Source organism: Nymphalis io, chromosome 13 (genome assembly GCF_905147045.1).
Source record: "Nymphalis io chromosome 13, ilAglIoxx1.1, whole genome shotgun sequence".
Classification (NCBI taxonomy): Eukaryota; Metazoa; Arthropoda; class Insecta; order Lepidoptera; family Nymphalidae; genus Nymphalis; species Nymphalis io.
The window spans coordinates 7,984,727-8,008,154 of NC_065900.1; the positions used below are offsets into that span (position 1 = coordinate 7,984,727).

The 23,428-nt window shown below is 34.6% G+C and overlaps 2 protein-coding genes across 5 annotated transcripts; one reads left to right on the forward strand and one right to left on the reverse strand.

The window, feature by feature from the left end:
• Window positions 1–3,063: 3,063 nt before the first annotated feature.
• On the forward strand, window positions 3,064–3,800 carry LOC126772635 (uncharacterized protein CG16817-like). The gene has a single exon (XM_050493028.1). It carries the CDS (start codon window positions 3,209–3,211, stop codon window positions 3,701–3,703), a length of 495 nt encoding a protein of 164 aa, XP_050348985.1. The 5' UTR covers window positions 3,064–3,208; the 3' UTR covers window positions 3,704–3,800.
• A 2,548-nt stretch (window positions 3,801–6,348) lies between these two features.
• Window positions 6,349–23,228, reverse strand: LOC126772616 (uncharacterized). 4 transcript variants are annotated; one of them, XM_050492998.1, is made up of 23 exons: window positions 22,733–23,228; window positions 22,530–22,636; window positions 21,443–21,551; window positions 21,300–21,359; window positions 20,829–21,018; window positions 20,085–20,185; window positions 19,526–19,618; window positions 18,392–18,427; window positions 18,271–18,309; window positions 18,083–18,130; window positions 17,342–17,450; window positions 16,759–16,897; window positions 16,505–16,631; window positions 16,185–16,418; window positions 15,183–16,107; window positions 14,905–15,060; window positions 14,401–14,527; window positions 14,007–14,143; window positions 13,475–13,498; window positions 10,089–10,253; window positions 9,482–9,928; window positions 8,386–8,642; window positions 6,349–8,094 (listed from the first exon to the last, which is right to left on the reverse strand). In XM_050492998.1, exons 1-23 carry the CDS (start codon window positions 22,747–22,749, stop codon window positions 6,363–6,365), a joined length of 5,379 nt encoding a protein of 1,792 aa, XP_050348955.1. In that variant the 5' UTR covers window positions 22,750–23,228; the 3' UTR covers window positions 6,349–6,362. The 4 variants fall into 4 exon arrangements, with proteins under 4 accessions (XP_050348955.1, XP_050348956.1, XP_050348957.1 ...); XM_050492999.1 differs by lacking the exon at window positions 19,526–19,618; XM_050493000.1 differs by lacking the exons at window positions 22,530–22,636; window positions 22,733–23,228 and adding an exon at window positions 21,639–21,660.
• Window positions 23,229–23,428: the final 200 nt, after the last annotated feature.

A 23,428-nucleotide genomic window follows, 5' to 3' on the forward strand; every position in this document is an offset into this window, starting at 1 on the left:
TTCAATGCAGACAATGCAAGATTATTAAATATAAGGGCTTAACGAAGTGTATATATATTAAAGATTTTTTACCAAGTGTACGTTCATAGCTGATAATAATCCTAAAAATCTTCCAGTCTGCGATAACATAATCCCATACAATAATTTTTTTTTAGTCATTAAATATTGTGGTTATATGGTATTTTCACTTTGTGTTAAATCTAATACAATTAGCGTAATTAAAATTTTGTTGTAAAAAAGTGAAAACAATCATAATAAATGAGTTAAACACTGAGACATTTATTCAACAAATATTAAAAAATATCTGGATATGAGAGCTAGTGATGAAAAAGAGTATACACAAATTTTATACTTTCGATAATATTGTCAAAATAAAGTTTACACCTGGCTATACCAAATCATAGCGTGCGACCGATGAAAGAGACAGAAAATCTATCTCTTTCTTATGTATATGTTCTTTCTCTTTCACCCGATAAATCGGCGGCAGATACAGCATTTCTCATGGTGTGTGATGCGGCATACGAGGGGTTAAATGTCGGAATTCTGAAAGTTTCTATTAATAGTGTGAAGACTTATTACTCTTAGAGATAACATTCCTCGAAAACTCGGAATTGCTAGAATTCAACTTCTTTTTCTCATAGTAATAGTATAAAAGAGAATTTTATTTAAAGATTTATAATTTAATTCTAACTCTGACACTAAAACTAGTCAATTTGTCCAGACGACATAAAACTTTTAGAACAGCTTGAATACGTGACTGCCAACGGAGAAGGGTATGTAGTTCTTGAAAGACAGTAATACCTTTCCTGCTCCACTTACACAACGGAATTAAAGAGGCTTGCTACCCCTTTCAGGACCGAAGTCCTGCCTGCTTAGCAACTTTTACTGTTGTTAAGTTTTTTTTGATTTTGCCTTGATCAACGTCCAGGAGTAATGACGCATGGGAGGGTCGCACAGCACGGAAAACCAGTGGGGGTTTTCAGTTCTTCACAATCCGATCAATAGAACTGCTCATAAAGGGGCCTATATACGAATAGATAATTTATGTTAAGATCGTTAACGATTGATTTGATCGAAAACAACATCAGTAATCCTGAATATCTTAACGATAAATCGACAGTATATGGATCTTTGCGAGCGACGAAGAAGATTCGATTTTTGTTTCAATCTGAACTCTGACCACGTACTTCCCGCGTACCGCTTGCGCGTGGTGTTGTCTAGCGTCTCGCGTACCTGCCTACATTATACGAAATACATGTACCTAGTAATGATCATATAATTCACAGAATTATATAAAGAGCAAGAGCTCTTTATATAATTCACAGAATTATATAAAGAGCAAGAGCTCTTTTGGAAAAATAAACTCAAAGATTACCATTTAACATCAAGCGACAAGGTCTTATGAGGTCCTAGGAAAATATAATTCCTTTATTCCTTCCAATATTAAAACTCAATTCCTTTAAAATATTTATATGCGAATGTTGATTTCTTTTAAATAGCCAATTCTTAGCCCACATCAGTCTAAGTTTCCTTTATTTATGAAGCCGGATCAAATTTACCGCCATAAAGAAAAAGTTTTCCATTTTTATAGTTTCGCCTTGTTCGTTTTACATTTTTGTAGTCCCGTTTAAACAAGTAAATGATTGATCGCAACAACCAACAGTTTCGTGTATGAGTGGCAAACTTTGAGCGATCGATTTCAGATTGATAGTAACGACGGTTCGTACCGTATATGGGCCCCTTAAATAATTTTACTTTCCTAACTCATAAAGGTAGCAATCCATTTTATAATTTTGTTGATATCATCATAAAATTTTTAAAAATGACAAAAAAAATGAATCACAAAAAATACAGTTTATAAACTGATAAACTAAACCAACCGTAGACAGTGAAACTAATTCTCTGTCTACGAAGCCAACTTAGCTGTGACAAAAAAATCGACGTTTGCACTCGTTCAACTAGAAAAATTGTTAAAAATTGCTGACTACGATTGTTAACTTGATAAAATAATCATACTGTAATTTCAAATAACTATTGAGCATTTTGTAAAGAATAGCCGTGCCCATTAAAATAAGTCTGCATTATGAAAAGAATTTAATAAGTTATAATTTATATTATTGTCATATTTACTACAAAACGTGATTTTTGCTTGTTTATTTTTTATATTGTATATTTAAATATTTCGTACTTTTATTATTTAGTAGCTCTATTTTGACTACCGGTTCCGAAAAATATTATATTATGATTAGTCAGTTAGAGTACTAGTCTAGTTAGAGTACTAGCAAGAAGCTCGCATTGTTTGGTTTTTTTAAAAAGAGGAACGGTAATTTTTGAGTTGTAAAACAAATTGTATTACCACTGTGGATAATATTGACTTATATTAAAATAATAAAACTGTTAAGACGGAGAAGAATGTTTGAATTTTAATACCTTCGAAATTAAGAAAGTTTACACGATGGTAGTCAAAAAAATATTTAGTTTGTATGTAAATTTGTTTATGATTTAGCAAATGCAAAAAAAAACGATAGACCAAAAATCTATATCTCTAGATAGTTAAATAATTCTATATCTTATCAACAATGGAAAAATGTTAAAGTTTTTAAATCAATTTATTAACTTTAAACAGTATCGCAATTTTATTAAAATTCCGCCATTTTTTGCACAGACTACAATTTTGTTTAGTTATCCATGACAAAGTCTTTCGAGTGAAATCAATTTCTTAATTTTTTTTCATTATACTTTAAAAGTTTACGTATTTAATACAATTATAGATTAAACCCACACTTTTTTTTCTTTAAATTCTCGCATATGTTGCTGGACACAATTTTATAAAATTACAATATAGAAGAAAACAAAAAGAAGGTTCTAGTAACTTAGGCAATTAAAAATTTTCAAACATTATACAGTCTTTGTTTCTATGCTGCACAATTTATCGATGTTGTATGTAATGAATAATATTTTTCGAAATAATTACTTAACATTACAATACAACAGGTAATGGCTTTAAAATTGTAATATAATAATAATGGTACTTTTTTTCAGTTTTACTTATGGTAACCCTGTTTTCCATAAATGAATCGGCGAGTCTGTGACTAGTCCTTAGAATTTCAAGCATCGCAATTTGAATCGTGATATCTAGTGTAGTTCGCGTTTGATCAATTTTTCACGTGGTGAATATTTTGTGAGATTTATTTTGTGCGGGTTAAAAATGTCGGGAGATATACCAGTTCCTCCTCCTGTATTATGGGCACAACGAAAGGAAGACATTTTACTCACATTTAGCGTCGAATCTAAAGACCCCACTATTAAAATAGAAAAAGACTCTGTTTATTTTAAAGGCATTAATGTCCCAGATAAAAAGGTCCACGAGGTAACTATTTCATTATTCGATGCCGTTGTTCCTGAAAATAGCGGCTTTGAAAATAAAGGTCGCTGTATAGAAATGGTGCTGCGAAAAGAAAAGAAGGATGCTCCTTATTGGCCTTCATTAACGAAAGATAAGAAAAAACCACATTACCTTAAAATAGACTTTAACAAGTGGAAAGATGAAGATGACGAAAACGAGGATGGCGGTGGTAACGCTCACGATATTGAAGAAATGCTACGGTCAATGGGTGGCGGTGCCGGCGATAGAGGCGATAAGCCCTCATTTGACGATCTAGAAAGCGATTCAGATGATGAAAATCTCCCTGATCTTGAATGAGAACTATTGTAGTGCTAATGCTTATGTTTAAATATTCAGTACATTATGTACCTATATTAAGATTTTTACAGTTATAATAAAATCATAAAAAAAATTATATACTTTTTCATTTATAGTATTGATTGTATAAAATTAGAAAGAATACATCAATTGAAATCAATAATAATTTTACTGTTTTTGAACAATCAGAATGTTTAGGTATATTTAAATTACTAGGTTAACCTTAGTTACATGTTAGAGATGATACATGACTTAAATATACTATTGCTCAATACATCTTTAGGACAAGATTTTTATGATGTTTTATTTTAAAATAATTGTCATTTAATTATAATGAATATAATTACATGCCATCATTTACTGTTGGACAATAAACACATTATTGAACTGTTTTAATTACCATAATGTTTATAAATTATGGTCTCTTGCTTTACTAAAAATGTAAATAACAGGTACTTTGGTGGTCATTTAGCTGATTGAGATACTTAGAGTATCATTTCAATAAATATACTTCTGAATTTGGAATACTAATGAAACTCTTCAAAATCGGAATCTTCTCAAACTTTTTAACTCACTTGTATATGTCATTAAAATGTTACAATTTATATTGTTTCATTTTTGCATATATTATATTATTATAAGTTAAGCTGATAAAAACTATATTTATATAAAGAAAAACTACAGTGGTGAAATCACAACTTGTTTCTGCAAGACATCAAATCAATCAAACCATCGTACAATCTTTTTTCATTCAGTGTATTTAGCAAAATGTATTAAAAAAATTGTTCCCAAAATTTGCCACCCTACAAATCTGCCGGTCAGGCTGACTCAGCCTGCCGGTAAATCCACCATTGAATAAGGAATTCAAATTGAAATGAATTTTATTAAACTATGAAATTGATATCACTCAAGTCTTTTTTTTTTCCTAGGTAGAGAGATCTCCTAAAATATGAAAGCGTATTGTAGTAAAAAAATAATAAATAATATCTTGGATTATCATATAATCAATTTTAAGAGTATTTAATTTTTTATTATTTATGGCGAATTAAAAAAATCTACATAATAAGATCTTTATTTTTACGCAGTACATAAGTCTGGATGAATGTCTCTTATGTATATGATCAATAAAATAATGATACTGAATCCACAATACCATTGGAGAATGGCAAAGCATATATGATTCGATGGTGAACAACTTAAGTTTTTTGATTTATCAACATTCATGATAATAAAAAGAAAAAGTAGATATTTATTGTACTTATGGTAAAAAGCAAATGTTAAAGTTAATTTAAATTTTATTATTCTAATGTTTTAATTTATTTAAACAATAAAATAAAAGCCTGTAAATATCCCACTGCTGGGCTAAGACCTCCTCCCCTCTTTAGAATAAGGTTAAGCGCTTATTCCACCGTACTGCTAATGAAATTCTGTTACATGTGTAACCACCAACCCTGCAAAGACACTTGTAACAGCATTACATCCGCCACACGCACGTTCTCGCTCACGTCTTCCTTTCATGTCTTCCTTTACCGCCGGGCACGAGATGAATTATTATAAATACATTAAGCACATGAAAATACAATGATGCTTGCCCAGGTTTGAAATTTTGAACCCGCTATTTTTGGTTAAGAGTGACATGTTCTAACCACTGGGCCATCTCGACAGTTCTCAATGAATTTTAAAACTTAACAAAATTATGCTTTTATTAGGCACTCAATTAAAACTTTAAACTAATTCTGAGCATTTTCATCAATCATTATTTACTTAGTAATATCTTTTTTAAATGGCCATACATAAGTGTACCATGCGGCCCATGCTTTGTGGTTGTCATTATCTACAGGTAGGTAGGTAGGTTATAAAAAAAACTGTAAATATTACGTATTAAAATATATATATATATGTAATACACATTTCTTTTGTTTTTTGATACTATATATTTAATATATTGCCCGTTGCCTAAGTTAAGTTCCTAAAGGATAAATGGTTGTATGGAAGTCTGTAATTTTAAAGTAAGAATCACGAAATGTCATTCTCGTTAGAAAAAGTATATTACGGCCTTTTTTTCATTATTGAACTAACAGTGATGGCCGTTGTTTGATTTAATATATTTTATAGTGACCTAAATGAGTTGAACCAAAATTTATTTTAAGCAAGGCTTCCGATCTGCGATGCTGTAGCTCAGATGCCCCCGTCATCCACGTTGTTGTTAATGTTGTAAATAACCAAAAGCACTTTTTTTTATTCACAAATATTCAGATTAAATAAAAGTATTTAACTCACTGAAAACTTTATTTGTCAATAGTAATATTATAAAGCTGAGGAGTTTGTCGGTTGAACGCGCTAATCTCCGAAACTACTGGTTCGAATTGATAAATTATTTTAGTGTTGGATAGCCCATTTATCGAGGAAAGCTGTAGGCTATATAACATCACGTAACGACAGATACACCGACGAATGATGATGAGAAAATTTTCAAGTATTGCAATTGACTTTATAAAAATATACCTAAACATCTCGAGATAAAATTTCATTTGAAGTTTTTTATTGCCTTGGTCCTAAAGTCATACGAAAAATAGTATGATAAATGATTAACAAGTCAAAAAACATGACAGTTTATTAGACAGATAAAGTAAATAAAAACAAAATTAAATAATTACATTTATTTAGATTTTTCTGCAAGGGTCACGTTTACACTAAATAAATGGAATTGCTGTCCGTGTCGCCTAATATTCAATGTTACAGCGATACAGTATATCAATCTGTTGAGACTTTCACATTTTAATATATAAGAGGCGCCTTGACCCGGACTGAATATCGGAAGTCCATAGCTCTGACAATCGAACATAAAATAGGAATGATCTGTCTTCCCAAAGGCTAAATTTTTCGCAGGGCTCACTAATATCCCTAAGGTATTTTTTTCGAAAAAGAAAATTAAAGCCTTGCTTAAATTGAATCTATCAGGGTAAATATTGTACACGAAACCAAATATGACTTTATCGAATTTAACCGTAAACGAATATGGATACATGTCGTCGTATTGGGGTTCCAAGTCATCGAGACTTATTTCGTGATTTTGGTTTCCACCAATTTTATCGTGACATTTTATATGATAATTATTACCTGCTTCGACAATACCATCTAAAAAGCTACTAGTCCAGGCACTTAGGTCACACGCTCTTGTCATTACAAGCGCAATAACGCATGTAGCCAAATATTGTTTGCCCCGGTACAATTCTTCGAATTTCATATCCAGAGGATGTAACGTTCCCCAAAGTGAATAAAGATCTCCAGGAAATTCAATATCCCAATCTTTCCACATTGTCTTAGGTGTTTTCCTCTCCAGCCCTAAATCGTTTACGTTGTTCATACGAGACCAAGGCACGGTCTCGATATTTAACCAGTAAATTTTTTCATCCACATCGGGACGTATTCTTCTTCGCTTCAAGTAAGGTAAGTTAGGATTAACATCGGGCTTGAAAAGGGGACTAAGCCTGTAGTTGAGTGCCGAATGACGTGGAGCAGTTTTAATAGAAGTTAATTCAAAAGTATAAAATTCTGGCGAATTTGGCATGGAGACAACTTTGTTTATTCCATATATTAGCGAATTAATAGAATCATATAATGTCCAGCCAGCGACAGCCCCCAATTTTTGTGGCATTGCTGATCCAGTGGAATCTTTTTTCTTCTTAATTCCTTTCATCTGCTCTGGTGGTTCGTCAGGTGGTGGGTATGGATCAAAGATATGATAATAGCCATCGTTTTTACAGATTACCATACTACAAGATGGGAATCTAATGATAACATACCTAAGCCTATTTAACACAGCTTTCAAATACTGGTCTAGTCTTTTATCTTGATTTTCATTAACAACGATAATTTTTTTTATGTTTACATTAACGAATTTTCCATCTAATATCACATTTTTTATGACTCTTTTCTCGCAAACGCTTAAATTAGTAGCTTTTGCGTTAATTTCTAATCCTTTTTCTATACACGTATCCACCATGACATGGTCCCATGTCCTGATGGGATGCATTGTTGCCATTAACATTGCGATTAAACTCACAAAATGACAAGATTTTATATCGGAACTAGCTTTTCTGTCTTTAAGTGCTGTTGTTCCTTCTATTCTGTATACTCCGTTTATTTGCTGATATCCAATTATGGTTTCACTCTTTACGGGGGTTGACACAATAGATGATTTTTTCCTTTCGGATCCTTTGCCGGATTCTGCTAGCGAATATCTTGACTTGTTGGATTTCGGTGCTCCCGTAGCGAAATCATAATCTTCCGGTAATTTTAACCTTGGCTCTGTCAAAAGTCGTCTAACTACTATTCTGCTTAATATAAACTGTTGATCTTCATGTTTGCCGTCTTTATTGTACAAAACTCTGTAAATAAATATTGTATTTCATTTAATTTAATGCAAGGCGAATGATTAACACGGTATCGCATCTCGCATCATTATTGTATTTATATTTTTTTTAAATAAAAACGGATTTTATTTTAATTGCAGGATTATTAAATTAATAGTGCATTTAAATATGACTTTCATTTAAATTAAATTATTCTACTACTCAACTTTCGAAAATAAGAACTTCCTTCGACAATACGATATTCCTATACATATAAAATTGGGTTATTATGAAAATACAAAAAATATTTGCAATTTCATATCTCACCTAGCAACGAGATCATGTAATGAGTGAAATCGAAGAAAACATGCCTTTCCTTTAACATTGCTTTCTCTTAAGCCCATCGCGTTGCAAGAGCTGCCGTCAAAAAGATAATAGAGTTTGTTTTTTCTAAAGAATGCAGAGCTATATGATGCTGTTGTTATCATTCCTCTGTCAAATTTAGGCAAAAAATTTCTAATCAAGACATCTTCTAATTGCCACGTTGCTCCTTCTCCCACTACGTCTATGGTAGCATGGTATGCCTTTAATTCAATTAAATAAAATTAATTCCTAACTATTTTAGTAATATAAAATACATTTTTATGGATAATAAACATAGTGTTTGTAAAATATTTATTATAGGTACACTTTCGAATAGTGACAGAAAAAGTAAGTAAGTACATTTTCTTGATCTGTTTAAAGCGTTAAAAGCGCTGCATTACGGTAAATTATGTTACGCTATTACCACTATGTCCACTATATTATATGTTTTTTTGCTTTATCAATGATAAAAATAAATAACTAAAACGTGGTCTGGGTCTGGTTAGTAATAAAAAACTATTAAATATATTTTGAAATCGATTTCAAAAATTCAGTTGTTAGCTTTTTTTTAGTTTTCTTATTTTTACTAAAAACAGCTGGACCGATTTTGCTGAAAACATTTTCAGTTCTTAATTATGTAATAACGCGTTGAATGAGCCCAGTCCCATATCAATATCATTTTTGGTTCGCGAGATAATCGAGACGAAAGATAATTCCGAACGCACAGATATTTCTATAAAAACGTTGGATTTGGAGTATGGTGACCTCGAAATATCCGTGGAGATGTACAAAAATTGGAGAGGCACAAAATCAGCCCCATTACATCAGCTTCCTCTAGGAAGTTAAAAATAAGTAATGTAGAGGGAAGGAACTATTTTCCATTTTTTACTACTTTACTTCTTATAACGTAAACACTTATACTAATAAGAGTTATATATAATTTCATGATACACGACTCGGAAAATGGAATCTTTTTTCAATTTCTTTAAAATATGTAGAAGTTAAGATCATATCATTACATACAAATTAAGATTATATCATTTGATTTAAAATAACATACTTGATGCCCGATGGCGATCTTCGGTATTATATGAACTGGAGCGAGTTGAAATTTTTCTTTTTTATTCTGATATAATTTATTGGCAGTGTCCACCACAAAGTTCACTAAGCCTGTCGTCCACGTGTTCACCGCATATTTATAGGAGGTGACAATAGCCATGATTGCCGCAAATGGTAAAACGTCAATAGCGCTTCCATCCGATATGGCAGATGTTCCTCTTATTATTTGCGTATTATCCGGCAAGTTTTTAAAGTTACTCGGTTTTGCGAGTTCTTCTTCTGCTGTTAGATCTAAATCAGTTTCTAATAGTGGCGGTGTCATTTTTTTACGAAGTTGTCTCAATTTAAATCGATACTGCGCATCTTCTGTGAGTAAAATTTCTCGATCTACCTCAATTGGTGGCATAGTTTGAATTTCATCTTCAACTATTTGTATAGGTTGCGCCAACTGAAAATTTTCAATAAAAAATTTGATTATTAAATTCAATACAAAATATACCCCACAAATTGTTTTGTTAAACTAACTCTTAAATTTTTTTAGACAAATTTTAGAAGTTTAGTTTAGAATTTTTTAAGTTTTTATTTTTATTATAATATAAAAAAAATACCGGTACTTCTGGTTCAGGCTGCGGCGAAGGTGGAGGCGGTGGTAATGGGGGAGGCAGTTCCTCAGCTTTCCTTCGAGCTTCTTCTTCAGCTCTTTTTCTTTCTTCCTCTTCTTTCTTTTTTTTTGACATATTTTCCTCTTCTTCTTCATCACCTTCGTCCTGCTCCTAAACAATTTATTTAGCGGTAGAAGAGAAAATACAAATACGTAAATAAATAAAATATATAAATCAATAAATCAAATTAATACATTCAATCAACAGCCAATCGTTGTCCACTGCTGAACATAGGCCTCTCCCAAGGTGCGCCAAAGCTCCCTGTCCTCCGCCTTCCGCATCCAGTTGGTGCCCGCCACCTTCTTAAGGTCGTCGGTCCACCTGGCTGGAGGGCGCCCTACGCTGCGCTTGCCGATTCGCGGTCTCCACTCTAGGACTCGTCTGCTCCAACGGCCATCGGTCCTACGACATACGTGACCAGCCCACTGCCACTTCAGCCTGCTAATTTTGCAAGCTATGTCGGTGACTCCGGTTCTTTTCCGGATAATCTCATTTCTGATCTTATCCTTCAAAGATACTCCGAGCATAGCTCGCTCCATAGCACGCTGAGCGACTTTGAATTTGTGGACTAGTCCCGCAGTTAGTGTCCACGTTTCGGCACCGTATGTCATGGCAGGTAAGACGCATTGGTTGAAGACTTTCGTCTTCAAACATTGCGGTATAGACGACTTGAGGACTTGACGAAGGTTGCCAAATGCTGCCCATCCCAAGCGAATTCTTCGATCGGCTTCCTTCTCGAAGTTGTTCCTACCGACTTGTATTATCTGTCCTAGGTAGGTATATTCACTAACAACTTCGAAAGGTTTCCCCTCGACGTATATCGGTCCCGGCACGACATGCCTATTGAACATGACCTTGGTCTTGTCCAAGTTCATACCGAGACCGACACGCCGGGAAGACTCGCCTAGGCTACGCAGCATTTCGGTGAGTTGTTCCAGCGACTCTGCTATGATGACGATATCGTCGGCAAATCGAAGGTGTGAGATGTACTCGCCGTTTACATTGACTCCATACCTAGTCCAATCCAGCGTTTTGAAAACGTCTTCCAACGCGTTGGTGAACAGTTTCGGGGATATTACATCCCCCTGTCTCACCCCTCTGCGCAGTTGGATCGCCTTCGTCTTACAGTCCTGGATGTGGACAGTCATTGTAGCGGCGTTGTACAGACATCTCAGTAGCTCGATATATCTCCAATCGATATGACATCTCTGCAATGAGTCGAGCACTGCCCAGGTTTCGATGGAGTCGAAGGCTTTCTCGTAGTCCACAAATGCCATACACAGCGGCTGATTGTACTCTTCGGTCTTCTGCACAATCTGCTGAACAGTATGGATGTGGTCCACGGTGCTGTAGCCTGATCGAAAGCCGACTTGCTCTGGGGGCTGGAACTCGTCAAGTCGTCTGGCGAGACGGTTCGTGACGACTCTTGAGAACAGCTTATACACGTGACTCAGGAGGGAGATTGGTCTGTAGTTTTTCAAGAGGGTTTTATCACCTTTCTTGAAAAACAGTACCACCTCACTCCCGCTCCACGTTTCCGGGGTCTTGCCATGTTGGATGACGGAATTAAAGAGGCTTGCTAGCTCTTTCAGGACCGGAGTCCCGCCTGCCTTAAGCAACTCTGTTGTGATTCCGTCATCTCCCGGAGCTTTGTTGTTTTTAAGCTGTTCTAGAGCCGCCCTAATCTCTCCTTGGTCAACGACCGGGAGTTCCTCGGAGTAATGGCGCATAAGAGGGGCGCGCTGGTCATCAATACTGATTCCCACGGATTTATCCGATCTTGAAGAGAACAACTGCCCATAAAACCTCTCTACTTCTCCGACAATCTCAGGCCTAGAGGTAACGACCCCACCATTTTCAGTTTTAAGTTTTGTCAGACGCGGCCTCCCAAACTTGCAAGCGAACACTTTCGATCCCCGATTTTGCTCAATCGCAGCCTTGATGGCACGGGCATTGGAGCGTCGGAGATCGTGTCGCGTCAGCGTTTTTATTATTCGATTTAAGGCCTTATCTGACAAAAACGATGGTAGTTCTCGTCGTTTTCTCATGAGCTCGAGTGTCTCAGCAGAGAGTTTTGGTGCGTTGTCTCTTCTCTGTGGCGGAAAACACTTGCGGGATGTGTTTTGCAATATTTTGACCAGCGTGTCGGTTCTCTCATCAATGCTGCTTATGTTTTCCAACGCGGTGAATTGATTTTGAAGTTTCATTTGGAACTTTTCGGAGCCTTGAGCAGCTTGGAGCATGGTAGGTCGGAGAGTAGACCTCATCATTCTCGATCTTTCGGTTTTTAAGTTGATATTTAGAGTGCCTCGAACCAAGCGGTGATCACTTCCGGTATTAAACCTGTTGATCACTGAAACATCTCTAAATATGTGCCTTTTATTCGAAATGATAAAGTCTATCTCGTTCCTTGTCACGTTATCGGGGCTTCGCCAGGTCCACCTCCTCTGAGGCTTCTTTTGAAAGAAAGAATTCATCAAAAAAAGCCTCTGCGCTTCGAGAAAGTTTACCAGCATTTGCCCCCTGTGATTTCTGCAGCCCAAGCCGTAAGGTCCGACTTTCGATTCACCGCTATCTTGTACTCCCACTTTAGCATTAAAGTCTCCCATAACAACATTGTAGTGGGCCTTCGAGGTGACGTTGAGGGCCTTTGCGATGTCCTCGTACATCGCTTCGACCACATCATCAGAGTATGTCGAAGTTGGCGCATATACCTGTACGACCTTCAGGGAGTACCTGTCGGAAAGTTTTAGGACAAGGCACGCTACCCGGTTCGACACACTACTGATTTCCACAATGCTGCTAATGAGATCCTTTTTGACTAGAAAACCGACACCACCCTGGGAGAGGTTATCACCTTCGCGGAAGTAGAGTAAGTTACCGGACTCTAGAGTTATCGTGTCCTCCCCCTGTCTTCGGACTTCAGATAACCCCAGTATACGCCAGTTTATATGACTTAACTCTACTTCTAATTCGGCGAGGTGATGGTCCAGCCTCATCGAGCGTCCATTGTACGTTGCTATGTGCAGTCGTTTTATACGGTAGCCTGCCGTGAACCGGTGATTCTTAGCACCCCCTGCCCTGCCGATACCGCGACCGCTACCTTGGTCGGGCCTAGCGGGCTTGCCGGTAACTGGGGGCCTTTTTTTTGGGCGCATCTGCCATTAAGGGAGGGGTTTGCCCATACTCGCCGCGCTGGGCAGGCGTGTTGGCGAGCGCAGTAGGGGGGTAAGATGTTTATGGGGGGGGGACGCTGCTGCTAAATTAATACATTAAAAAAGGAAAATATATATTGATATATTTTAAAACAAACGTTGTATCGTATACCTTACCTCTTCTAGGCCTCCTTCTGGTGGCTGAAAAATACATCGTTAAGTTATTATAATTATACACTGAGATTGGTAAATGCAGGGAAGAAAGGTTGCTAGAAAAATATTTTATTCGACATTTAAACAACCATTTGTTATAACTGGCTAATTTGTCAAGGACATTTTTAAGGGCATAAAGAATTTGTGATGGATAGACAGACCTTGTCATTGGCCGTGAATAACATGGTTTACTATTATCGCTATCTTGGAATGCTAAACCCAATCGATTACTTAGTTATTGTTACCATGATTGAGGATCAACGACTATGGATTCGTTCCAAACTAAATACATTTATATCTTAAGAGCGTAAAACCGTGAAACACTATAGTTAATAGTAATAGTAGGTAGCAGACGAGAAACACATAATCTAAAGTTTTTTTATATAAAACTAATCTTTAATATGTTTTTCTTTGAGGTAATTATGAGATTGGGCGGATTCATTAAAGTAGTCTCTTCAATCACTAGTAAAAATGCAGTATCTAATGAAGGTAATACCGGCGAGGGCGGCGGAGTGGGCGGCGGCGTGGGCTCGGGGTCGGGGTCGGGCTCGGGCCGCTCGTGCGTCTTGTCGCGCGGCCGCGGCCACGGCGGGACCACCTGCGTCACCGACACCGTCGGCGAGTCCAGGTTCACTGCCGCACGGCCCGACAAAAACATTTTGAAAAGTAATTCTTAGAGCCTGAGTTTGGGACTTGGCCACAACACTGTTGCCTATTTGTCTATCATAAGCCTGATTTCTCGTCGGCCCAGTGTCGGATTGCGAATGTGTAATTATATAAGCACCCCGTTATTCCACGACATAATGGAATTTTACTCAAATCCGTCCAGCCTTTCAAGCGTTATACTTTACACAGCATTAGTATCTAATATATTATAGTAAATAATTTACCTATTTTTTCCTGTAGAGGTTCGGGTGGCAAATTTTTGTACCTTAAAGGTATTGGTGGAAGATAATCTTCTTGAATGCTGTCGACTAAAGATATAATTTCTCCCATTTGCTCTTCATCAACTTGTGCCTAGAATATTCCAATAATTTATGTAAAAACATTTTTTATAAAATAAGTAGGACGGGCATTTGCCGATCCTACCTATTTTATAAAAAAAAGTGGTCCATTTGGTCCATGGCAACTGGTAACTACCGCCAATAGACATTGGTGTTGTAATAAATAGTAACCGTTCGCCATCCACCATCGTCAATGCGCTACCAACCTTGGAAACTAAGATGTGATGTTTCTTGTGCCTGTACTATAGTTACTCTGACCCACTTATTACAAGAATACTAAGTATTGCTATATAACAGTAAAATATCTGATAAGTTACTATGTAAACTCAATAAACTTCTAAAATTTTGTTTAAGTAAAATTCAAAAGTACACTCATTAATATTAATATACCCCAGTCAGACTTTCTTTTAAGTCTTCCGAAGGGAAGACGTCATGGAATATCTCTTTACCACCATCTCCGCGAGATTGGCTCATTGGGAGGACTTTGCGCTTTATTTTCTTCATACCTGGTAATTGTTCGTCGCTCAATGTACATACTATTTGAGCCTGAAATTATTTATTTAAATGTTAAAATTTAAAAAGAGGTTATCACTATATCTCTTACAGTTTTATTAGAAGCGCTCCTTTCCTTAAGATTTTAAAATACGTGAAATAAATAAAAAGTTTACCTTAGGTTCACTTTTCTTTAATTTTAGCACTTTAAACGCGTGAATACAGAACTGCGTCGTGGCTGGTAAATAGTCCCAATTTTTAGTGAAAACTTCTGCTATTGTCTCTGGATTCAAAAGCATAAAACAACAAGCTTTACCAGCTTTAAATGATCTTAATCCATCATTTGTTCTTGGATACGGATCGAATAAATAGTACATATCTTTTTGTCTCCATACTGCGAGTACATAATTGTTAAACTCTAAAATACCACTATTATACTCGTGGCTAAATATTTCCTCCAAGCCCGTCCGTATATTCAATAAGCATTCTTTTGTAGTGAATAATTGTCCTTTAACCCTCTCTCGATATATGATTATTTCACATGCATATGGACCAACAATAATTTCATTGGGAATGTTATCAATAGTTATATCTATCATTACCTTTGGGTACACACAATCGACATACAATTTATTGCCTAAGCGTAATATTTTATCAAGTGTCTTTGAAAACCATGTATTGGGAGGTGATATTTTTGCATATGTCATTGCTACTATCGCTATTGACAACGCTTGACGATATTTGGCATCTTCAAAACATTTATCACCCAAATGCATATTCGCGTTTACGATGGCACAATTCTCATTCAAAATTCTATACCCCATCATTGCTTTTTCCACTTGTGTAAGTTCCTTATCTGATTCGAAATCTTCATCGCATTTTTCATCTGCCATTTTAAGCACTTTAACAGAAGCTAAAACAAATTTTTGGTCTTCCAATACACTTCGTGCCAGAAGAACTTCTGCTACTGATTCCAAGTCCTTCACATTAATAAGAGCAGCGTAACCATTAGCAAAATTAGAATACGCCCTTGAGTCCCTTCCGGCTGGATCAAATATATAATAACATATCCTATCCTTCCATATAACCACTTTTAGTACCCTTAAAAGTTTTTATTATTAAATAAATCGTATTTTAAAAAAAGTCTAAAGGTAAATGTAAGTTATTAATATAAATACCTCGTTAACAATATTCCGGCGCGATTTTCCTTAAAAAATGCTTTAAGACCTCTACATAAATTATAAACAGTTGGATCTAAGGACATTGAATAGCCTACAATATCGGGCTCGCCAAGAAGAACCTGCATACGTTTCCCATTTAACACTAAAGTTTGTTTTTTTCCGAAAGGCAAAACTTCGCACATTCCTTGAACTGCAGAATGATCATGCACTTTTTCCAAACATTGTATATACCTGTGACGAGAAGTGGAAGACATATCCTGCTTTTAAAATATCCATAGGCTTTGTCTTTGCTCTTTAAATGAAAAAAAAAATACTACCATTGGTCACCAGCATCGATCAAATTGTCCACTAATTTCATAGTCCATTGTTTTGGATGATAATGAAACGCTAAGCAATATGCCATTACACTCATTGTAAGAGCTTGTCTTCCTTTTGATCTACCGCCTAAGAACGGAAAGAACATTGAATTATGCACGAAAACTTCGCAAAAAATGACATCACATATATTTTCGATACAACATAATATGTGATGTGATGACTGAACAGTTATTTGACTGTGAATATGACTTACTAAATTTCGCATCGTACATGTTGAAGGATCCAGTCAGAATTCCATAATGGATTTCTGGTTTACGTTCTTTGGTACACGGTAGCACGGTCAAAGAATGCGTCTGTAGAGTACCCCGTTTCAGATTAGCTGGTATATGTACCTTAAATCATGGCAACAGTATTTTAAGATATTCTAATCGCTAATTGTACATTTTATATAATAAATTATGTATGTATTGGTAAAAACATAGTAATGGTCGACTATCCTACACAACCCTTTTTATGCTAATATGCACCAATATATTGCTAATGTTTTTTTTTAATATAAATGTGTTTCTTTTTATAGTGTAATTGAATATTTAATAATGTTTTTTAAATAATACTTTATTTAAGTATGTTCTAACTTAAGATAAACTAGAAATAGAAGTATTATTGAAGTATGTTTTACCTAATTATAAGATTTAATAAGTCACAATTAGTGACCATGATATTTAGCCCATGCATTTTATTATTATGACAAAATAACGTTAAATTTAATATTAAAATAAATCGCATCGTCATCACTTAACATGAATTGAAAGTAAAATCGAAATGATGAAACTCACGTGTTCAGGTCTTGGTATATCATCTAGACCACAAACAGAATCATCATCTTTTAAATGTCTCCGAGTGCTTCTAGATCTTGACTTTCCACTTGGAATCTCCCCGAAAGACCTTAAATAAATTATGGTTAAATAGTATAGTAAAGTAAATTATTACATTTTGAGTGATTACCTGTGAAATTGACACCATCGACGCTGCCATTAAGCTAAATCGCGGCCCGGTAAATAAAATGACAGTTGACTCTACGGTCAAAAAAACCAATGAGAAATAGTGTTGATGACCAACGTACCCCGTCATGCACCATTATTTAAAAAATCTCCAGAACAATTTTTTTTTTTTTATAGAGTAGGAAGGTGGACGAGCATATGGGCCACCTGATGGTAAGTGGTCACCAAACGCCCTTAGACATTGGCATTGTAAGAAATGTCAACCATCGCTTATAGCCAATGCCCCACCAACCTTGGGAACTAAGATTTTATGTCCCTTGTGCCTGTAATTACACTGGCTCACTCACCCTTCAAACCGGAACACAACAATATCAAGTATTGCTGTTTTGCGGTAGAATATCTGATGAGTGGGTGGTACCTACCCAGACGGGCTTGCACAAAGCCCTACCACCAGTAAAATATTGGTCACGTCCCATCCAGGGGATTCTATTGAGAGTTCTTGAAGTCGACACTATAGTAATGAATAATTACACTAAATTACCCTTAATAAAACTATAAAGTATAACAGTGATTTACCTTCTAGAGTGTCTTTTACTGTTACGATTTCTTAATGCTGCATATTTTCTGTAAATGCACCAAAAGTATTAAATATAAATGTAAAAAAATAATATTTATTTTATCGTTTGAGCATATATGACAGATCAAAATAAATATACATGAATACTATGCTATTATAAATAGTTAAAGTAAAAAGTGACACTTACCGACATTTCTTCTTATGACATGTTTTTCTATAGCATATTCTGAAAATAAAAGCATAAAAAATATTAACACGTGAATATCATTGTAATATTTATAAAATTTAATGGTATTTAATGAACTGACCCGCCTTTATGACACGGCTTACTCTTTTCATTATCACTGTAAAAATATAAAATATAAATGTTAGCACAAAAGTACCGTTATGTATGCAAATAAATGTTTCTCTATACATATAAATAAATTATAAAACCTTCGCGTTATTTTATCACATTTTCACAATTTGAAACGTTTATATGTAATTACGAATTAAATATTAACTATACTAAAAGTACTAGAATTTAATTGAACTATTAAAAAAAAGACCATAATGGTCAGACGAATTAACATTAAATTTTGAAAGATTACGATTTTCCATTATATTAGAAAAAACAAAAAACCAAGATGGCCTAGTGGTTAGAACGCGTGAATCTTATTCGATGATTGTAGGTTCAAACCCGGGCAAGCACCACTGAATTTTCATGTGCTTAATTTGTGTTTATAATTCATCTTGTGCTTGACGGTGAAGGAAATCATCGTGAGGAAACCTGCATGTGTCTAATTTCATTGAAATTCTGCCACATGTGTATTCTACCAACCCGCATTGGAGCAGCGTGGTGGAATAAGCTCCAAACCTTCTCCCCAAAAAGGGAGAGGAGGCCTTAGCCTAGCAGTTGGACATTAACAGGCTGTTACTGATTATATTACAGTTGTGTACATATAAAACTCTTTTACTTTTACAGGCACAAGGGACAGAACATCTTAGTTCCCAAGGTTGGTGGCGATGTAAGCGATGGTTAACATTTTTTTCAATGCCAATGCCTATACGGGGGCGGTGGTGACCACTTACCACAAGGTGGCCTATTTGGGAAAATAAAGAAACAGAGAGTACTCCATAGCCACGAAATCGGTTTGGAGGACATTATCATTAATTGGTTATTGCTCGATCAAGTCCTGACTTACGATTAGAGATCCAAGACTTCCTAGGACCTTTGATACTTGAGGCCTCCCAGTCCGAAGCGGTTAGAGTAATATTATAATGTTTGTGGCTGGGTGGGCCCCACGACTGGCGAGGCCGGTAGCCCGGTGCCTTGTAGTTAGGCATAAATCAGGGACTAAGCTCGACTATTTTTAATCTGTATTTCTTTTACGGAAGTTCTACAAAATTCTTAATTTATTGGTTCAAATTGAATCGAATCAAGGGTATTTAAAAAATCTTACATTGCTAATTTTCTTGGCCCTGGCATGAATACTACGTCGGGCGCGAATGATTTTTCTTTGTTTACTATTATACCGCTATGTGGTTTGAACAATCTGAAATGTATTAACACGATTGGGATATTTCATCTATTACGAATATACAAAATGATCCTTAACACCTTTAACATAGCTATATTACATATGAACATGGTGGTAAATACATCAAAATATAACGTCGACATTATATTATTAAGTCTTTTGGCTGCATGGGTTTTTGATGTAATATTAGTTAATAGGAAAAACGCAAACTACAAAATATTTTTGACGCACTTTAATCTAACTCTGAACTTAAAAAACAATTATACGTTACATAATAATTTTATTTTTTCGAACCTTATAGTATGATTTATCATGAATACGTAAATGAATACGCGAATACGTGGTCATCTTACATTTTCGTCCTATATTTATTACAATAACATTTTTGAAGATTCTTAATTTAAAATGCTACAGAGAAAAAAGCCTTTAAAAATAATTAAAGGATATTCCACAATTTAAAAAAAACTTGTTGTAGACTTACTCGTAACCAGATGCTGGTGGTATAGGTGGTTTATAATCTTCCGATGTTACAATGGCTTTCTGGGCTTGAATTACTTCACCGCTTGTTTTAGGACTCGGCACCTGTTAACAAACAAAACATTTGGATGGTATGTCCCATGCGTTCCGGCTTCGCGTCGTAAATATTAAAGATTTTGGTTGCCATCTATTTCTGTAAGAACCATCCTGAATCTATTATTATGTTAATCATCAATATCAATTTGATTTCGTCTAATGCGAAGCCAATAAAAGGGCCAAGTGTTTTGCTAATATATCTAATGACTTAATTAGATATATTAGCTAAACACTCAATCGATGACCAATCGAAGAATTCGTTGTAGTTGGCTAGCTTTTTTTTACGCTGGATAAAAATGTCCGGGTATGTGGGGCTCGCCAGTGTCCAAGGCGCCGAGTGCGCCCCGAACATCGGAATACCCATTAAAAAACCAGCGGTACCCTTTCCGTCTTAACGAAGAGCGCCATGAGATCGCTTTCGCATGCTACCGTGACGTAGTTGGCTTGCCTCAGACAACCTATGCCGAATGTTTACGTCATTAACCGCAACGTTTGAAGGCGAAAGTCTTCAATCAATGTAGATTCATATAAAATGTAAATAAGATTGGTTCCACAATTTAACTGTGTTTATGATTTATATTTTCACATGATTAAAATATCAGTAAATTATTATCCTATTTAGATGTATAACGAAAACAAATCTCATGCTCACATTGAAAATCGACTTATCAGATGCCGAATGCTTTATTACTGGAACGGGTGTGGGGAGCATCACATCACCCGGCAAAAGATCGAAATACCGGACTTTCTTTTTGTACTTTTCTTTCTTTTTTTTTTTCTTTAAAATACCACCTGCGTCCTCCTCTTCTGATGACTCGAATTCATAGTCGGAATACGTATGACTGCAACCCAACATAATTTTTTAATTCTTCACAATGTTCAACAACATCTTTGTATGTTTTTGCGAATGAATTTGACTTTTTACTATTTTACGATATTTTTTATGATATTGCATAATAATTTTATTTGTGTTACACAACACCTAGCAATATAGTCAGTACCTATTCTCGTTCTAAGATACGTTAAATTGTGGTCAATATGATTCATAATAAACAATAACTTAGTAACTAGGGTATTTATTTGATAGAAATGAAGTTAATTTAAAAATATTTTGTTTGATTACCTCGATTTTTGATCTGATTTTTTTTGCGGTTCAATGGAACAATGACCAATATACTTTAATCTGAAATGGGTAAATCAAAATATTATAATATACCATCAAATTAATTATTCCTTGGTTATTAATAGTGTATAAATTTACCATACCTTGTATGCATTGATGGAACCATAGGAACACAGGTATCCTTATAATGTCGTGGCTTGAATGGTTTGGTTTTGAAATGCGGAGTTTTTACTTTCTGGTACTTCTTTGAACCTGAAACAGATAAAATATATCAAGTTTTACATATTGCTGTCTTTTTCGATTTACACTCGTGTTTTCTATAAAAGTATTTCATCTTACATCAAATATAAAATCCCCCATAAAATAAAATAAATCAGTACTATGTCCTGGCTTAAAATAATTAAATAATAGCAATTCTAAGTATATGTATAAATAGCAGCGCGTTGGACTCGGATATAAATAACAGTGACATGCTAAAGTCACACCAATCGTGTTTTGCTTATTTTTCGATAAGACGTAATCAACCACGAGATCACATAGGTAATTAAAATCCATTATTTTACTTATAGGTACCAAATAAATTATTACATGACATTATCTAAATTATGTAATAACTGGTTTTCATAAACGACCATACAAACGTATGAGGGGAGGCAGTGTTATAGACTCTATGCCCTTTTTTGTACCCCTGACAACGTATATGCAAATTTTAATGATGGTCGGTTAAGCAAATAAGACAATCAGTAATACCTTATATGACAAAATATATTCGTAATGATGATTGATTAACTGGACTATTAAAATCGCGCCGAAAACAAATAAAGCGGAATAATAACATTATTTATAACAAGCATATTATTCAACCTAATTGTTTTTTCGTTTTGAGATTAAGTGCAGATATTTTTTAAGGACGGTTTATTTGTGTTTATATCTTGATTAGTAAATAAGTCAGTTTGTGCGTCCTTCAATTTGAAATGGTGCTAACTGCGACATTACAATTTAATAAAATAAATTATAATCGGATCACAACCGATCGGCGAAAACACAGCGTAAAATACACACTAAAACATCTGGAAATTAAAACCACCACTTCATCGCAGTCAACGTGGTCAAATCGTTTGAAATCAACTAATATACACACGACAAGATAATTCATTTTCGTTGTAGTAGTGGGAAATTGTTAATGCAATGTATGTACGCTATTATAGTAATGTAAAGGCACTGCATTACTTTCAGCCTGATAGGTTAGAGCTTCAATTATTTCTGATACGTCTTTACATTCGGTTATTTTAGCGCGCTTGCAAACTTGTTGCAGTCTTGGAGGGCACTTGCATATTCTAAAAAAAAATTAGTTATTATGTAAATTTTTACACCATCATATTTAATTTACAAATTTCGCAATCCATAATTAGTTCAAATCATAAAAAACATACCTTTTATTGCTATTCATTTTTATTTTTTTAAACTTTTAACAAATAATTTTCAGTTCACTTTTAAATTGTCAAAATTAATTCTAAATTTGACATTATTTTAAGCTAAATGTTGTAGAGTAATTTTAAATTTAGTTGGTTATGGATTAAGTTAAATTCACACTAGAATTGGGTCTTAAAATAATTATATATCCGACATTTAAAATTTTAATTACCGAATTTTAAATACTTATAAGATAATAATGTGTGATAATAATTGTAAGATATATAATTATTTTTAGAATTTTCTTTCACTGTTACTCTTTTTGTTCAATATTATTGATCTCTGATCACCTTAGTGGTCGTGCGATTCTGCTAAATCTTCATTAATAATTAAACCATAATCCTAGTTGTTCAACCATTTTTTAATTCAATGAATTAACAGTAAAAAAAAGATTTTTTTAAATAAAACAATATATGATAAATAACAAATATTGAAACAAGAGTTATTTGGTCAAATTGTATTTCACTATCATATATTGTAAAATTACTGTCATAAGACATCAATTAAAAAAAAAAAAAAAACAAATTATAATTAAGGCAGAAAATATGAATTACTAAAAGTAAATAGTTGTCTTAAACTAACATTATTTATTCCATGTCTCTTAATTTAAATAAAATATATAATTATAATTTCACCCTTGCAAACATGGCAGATGT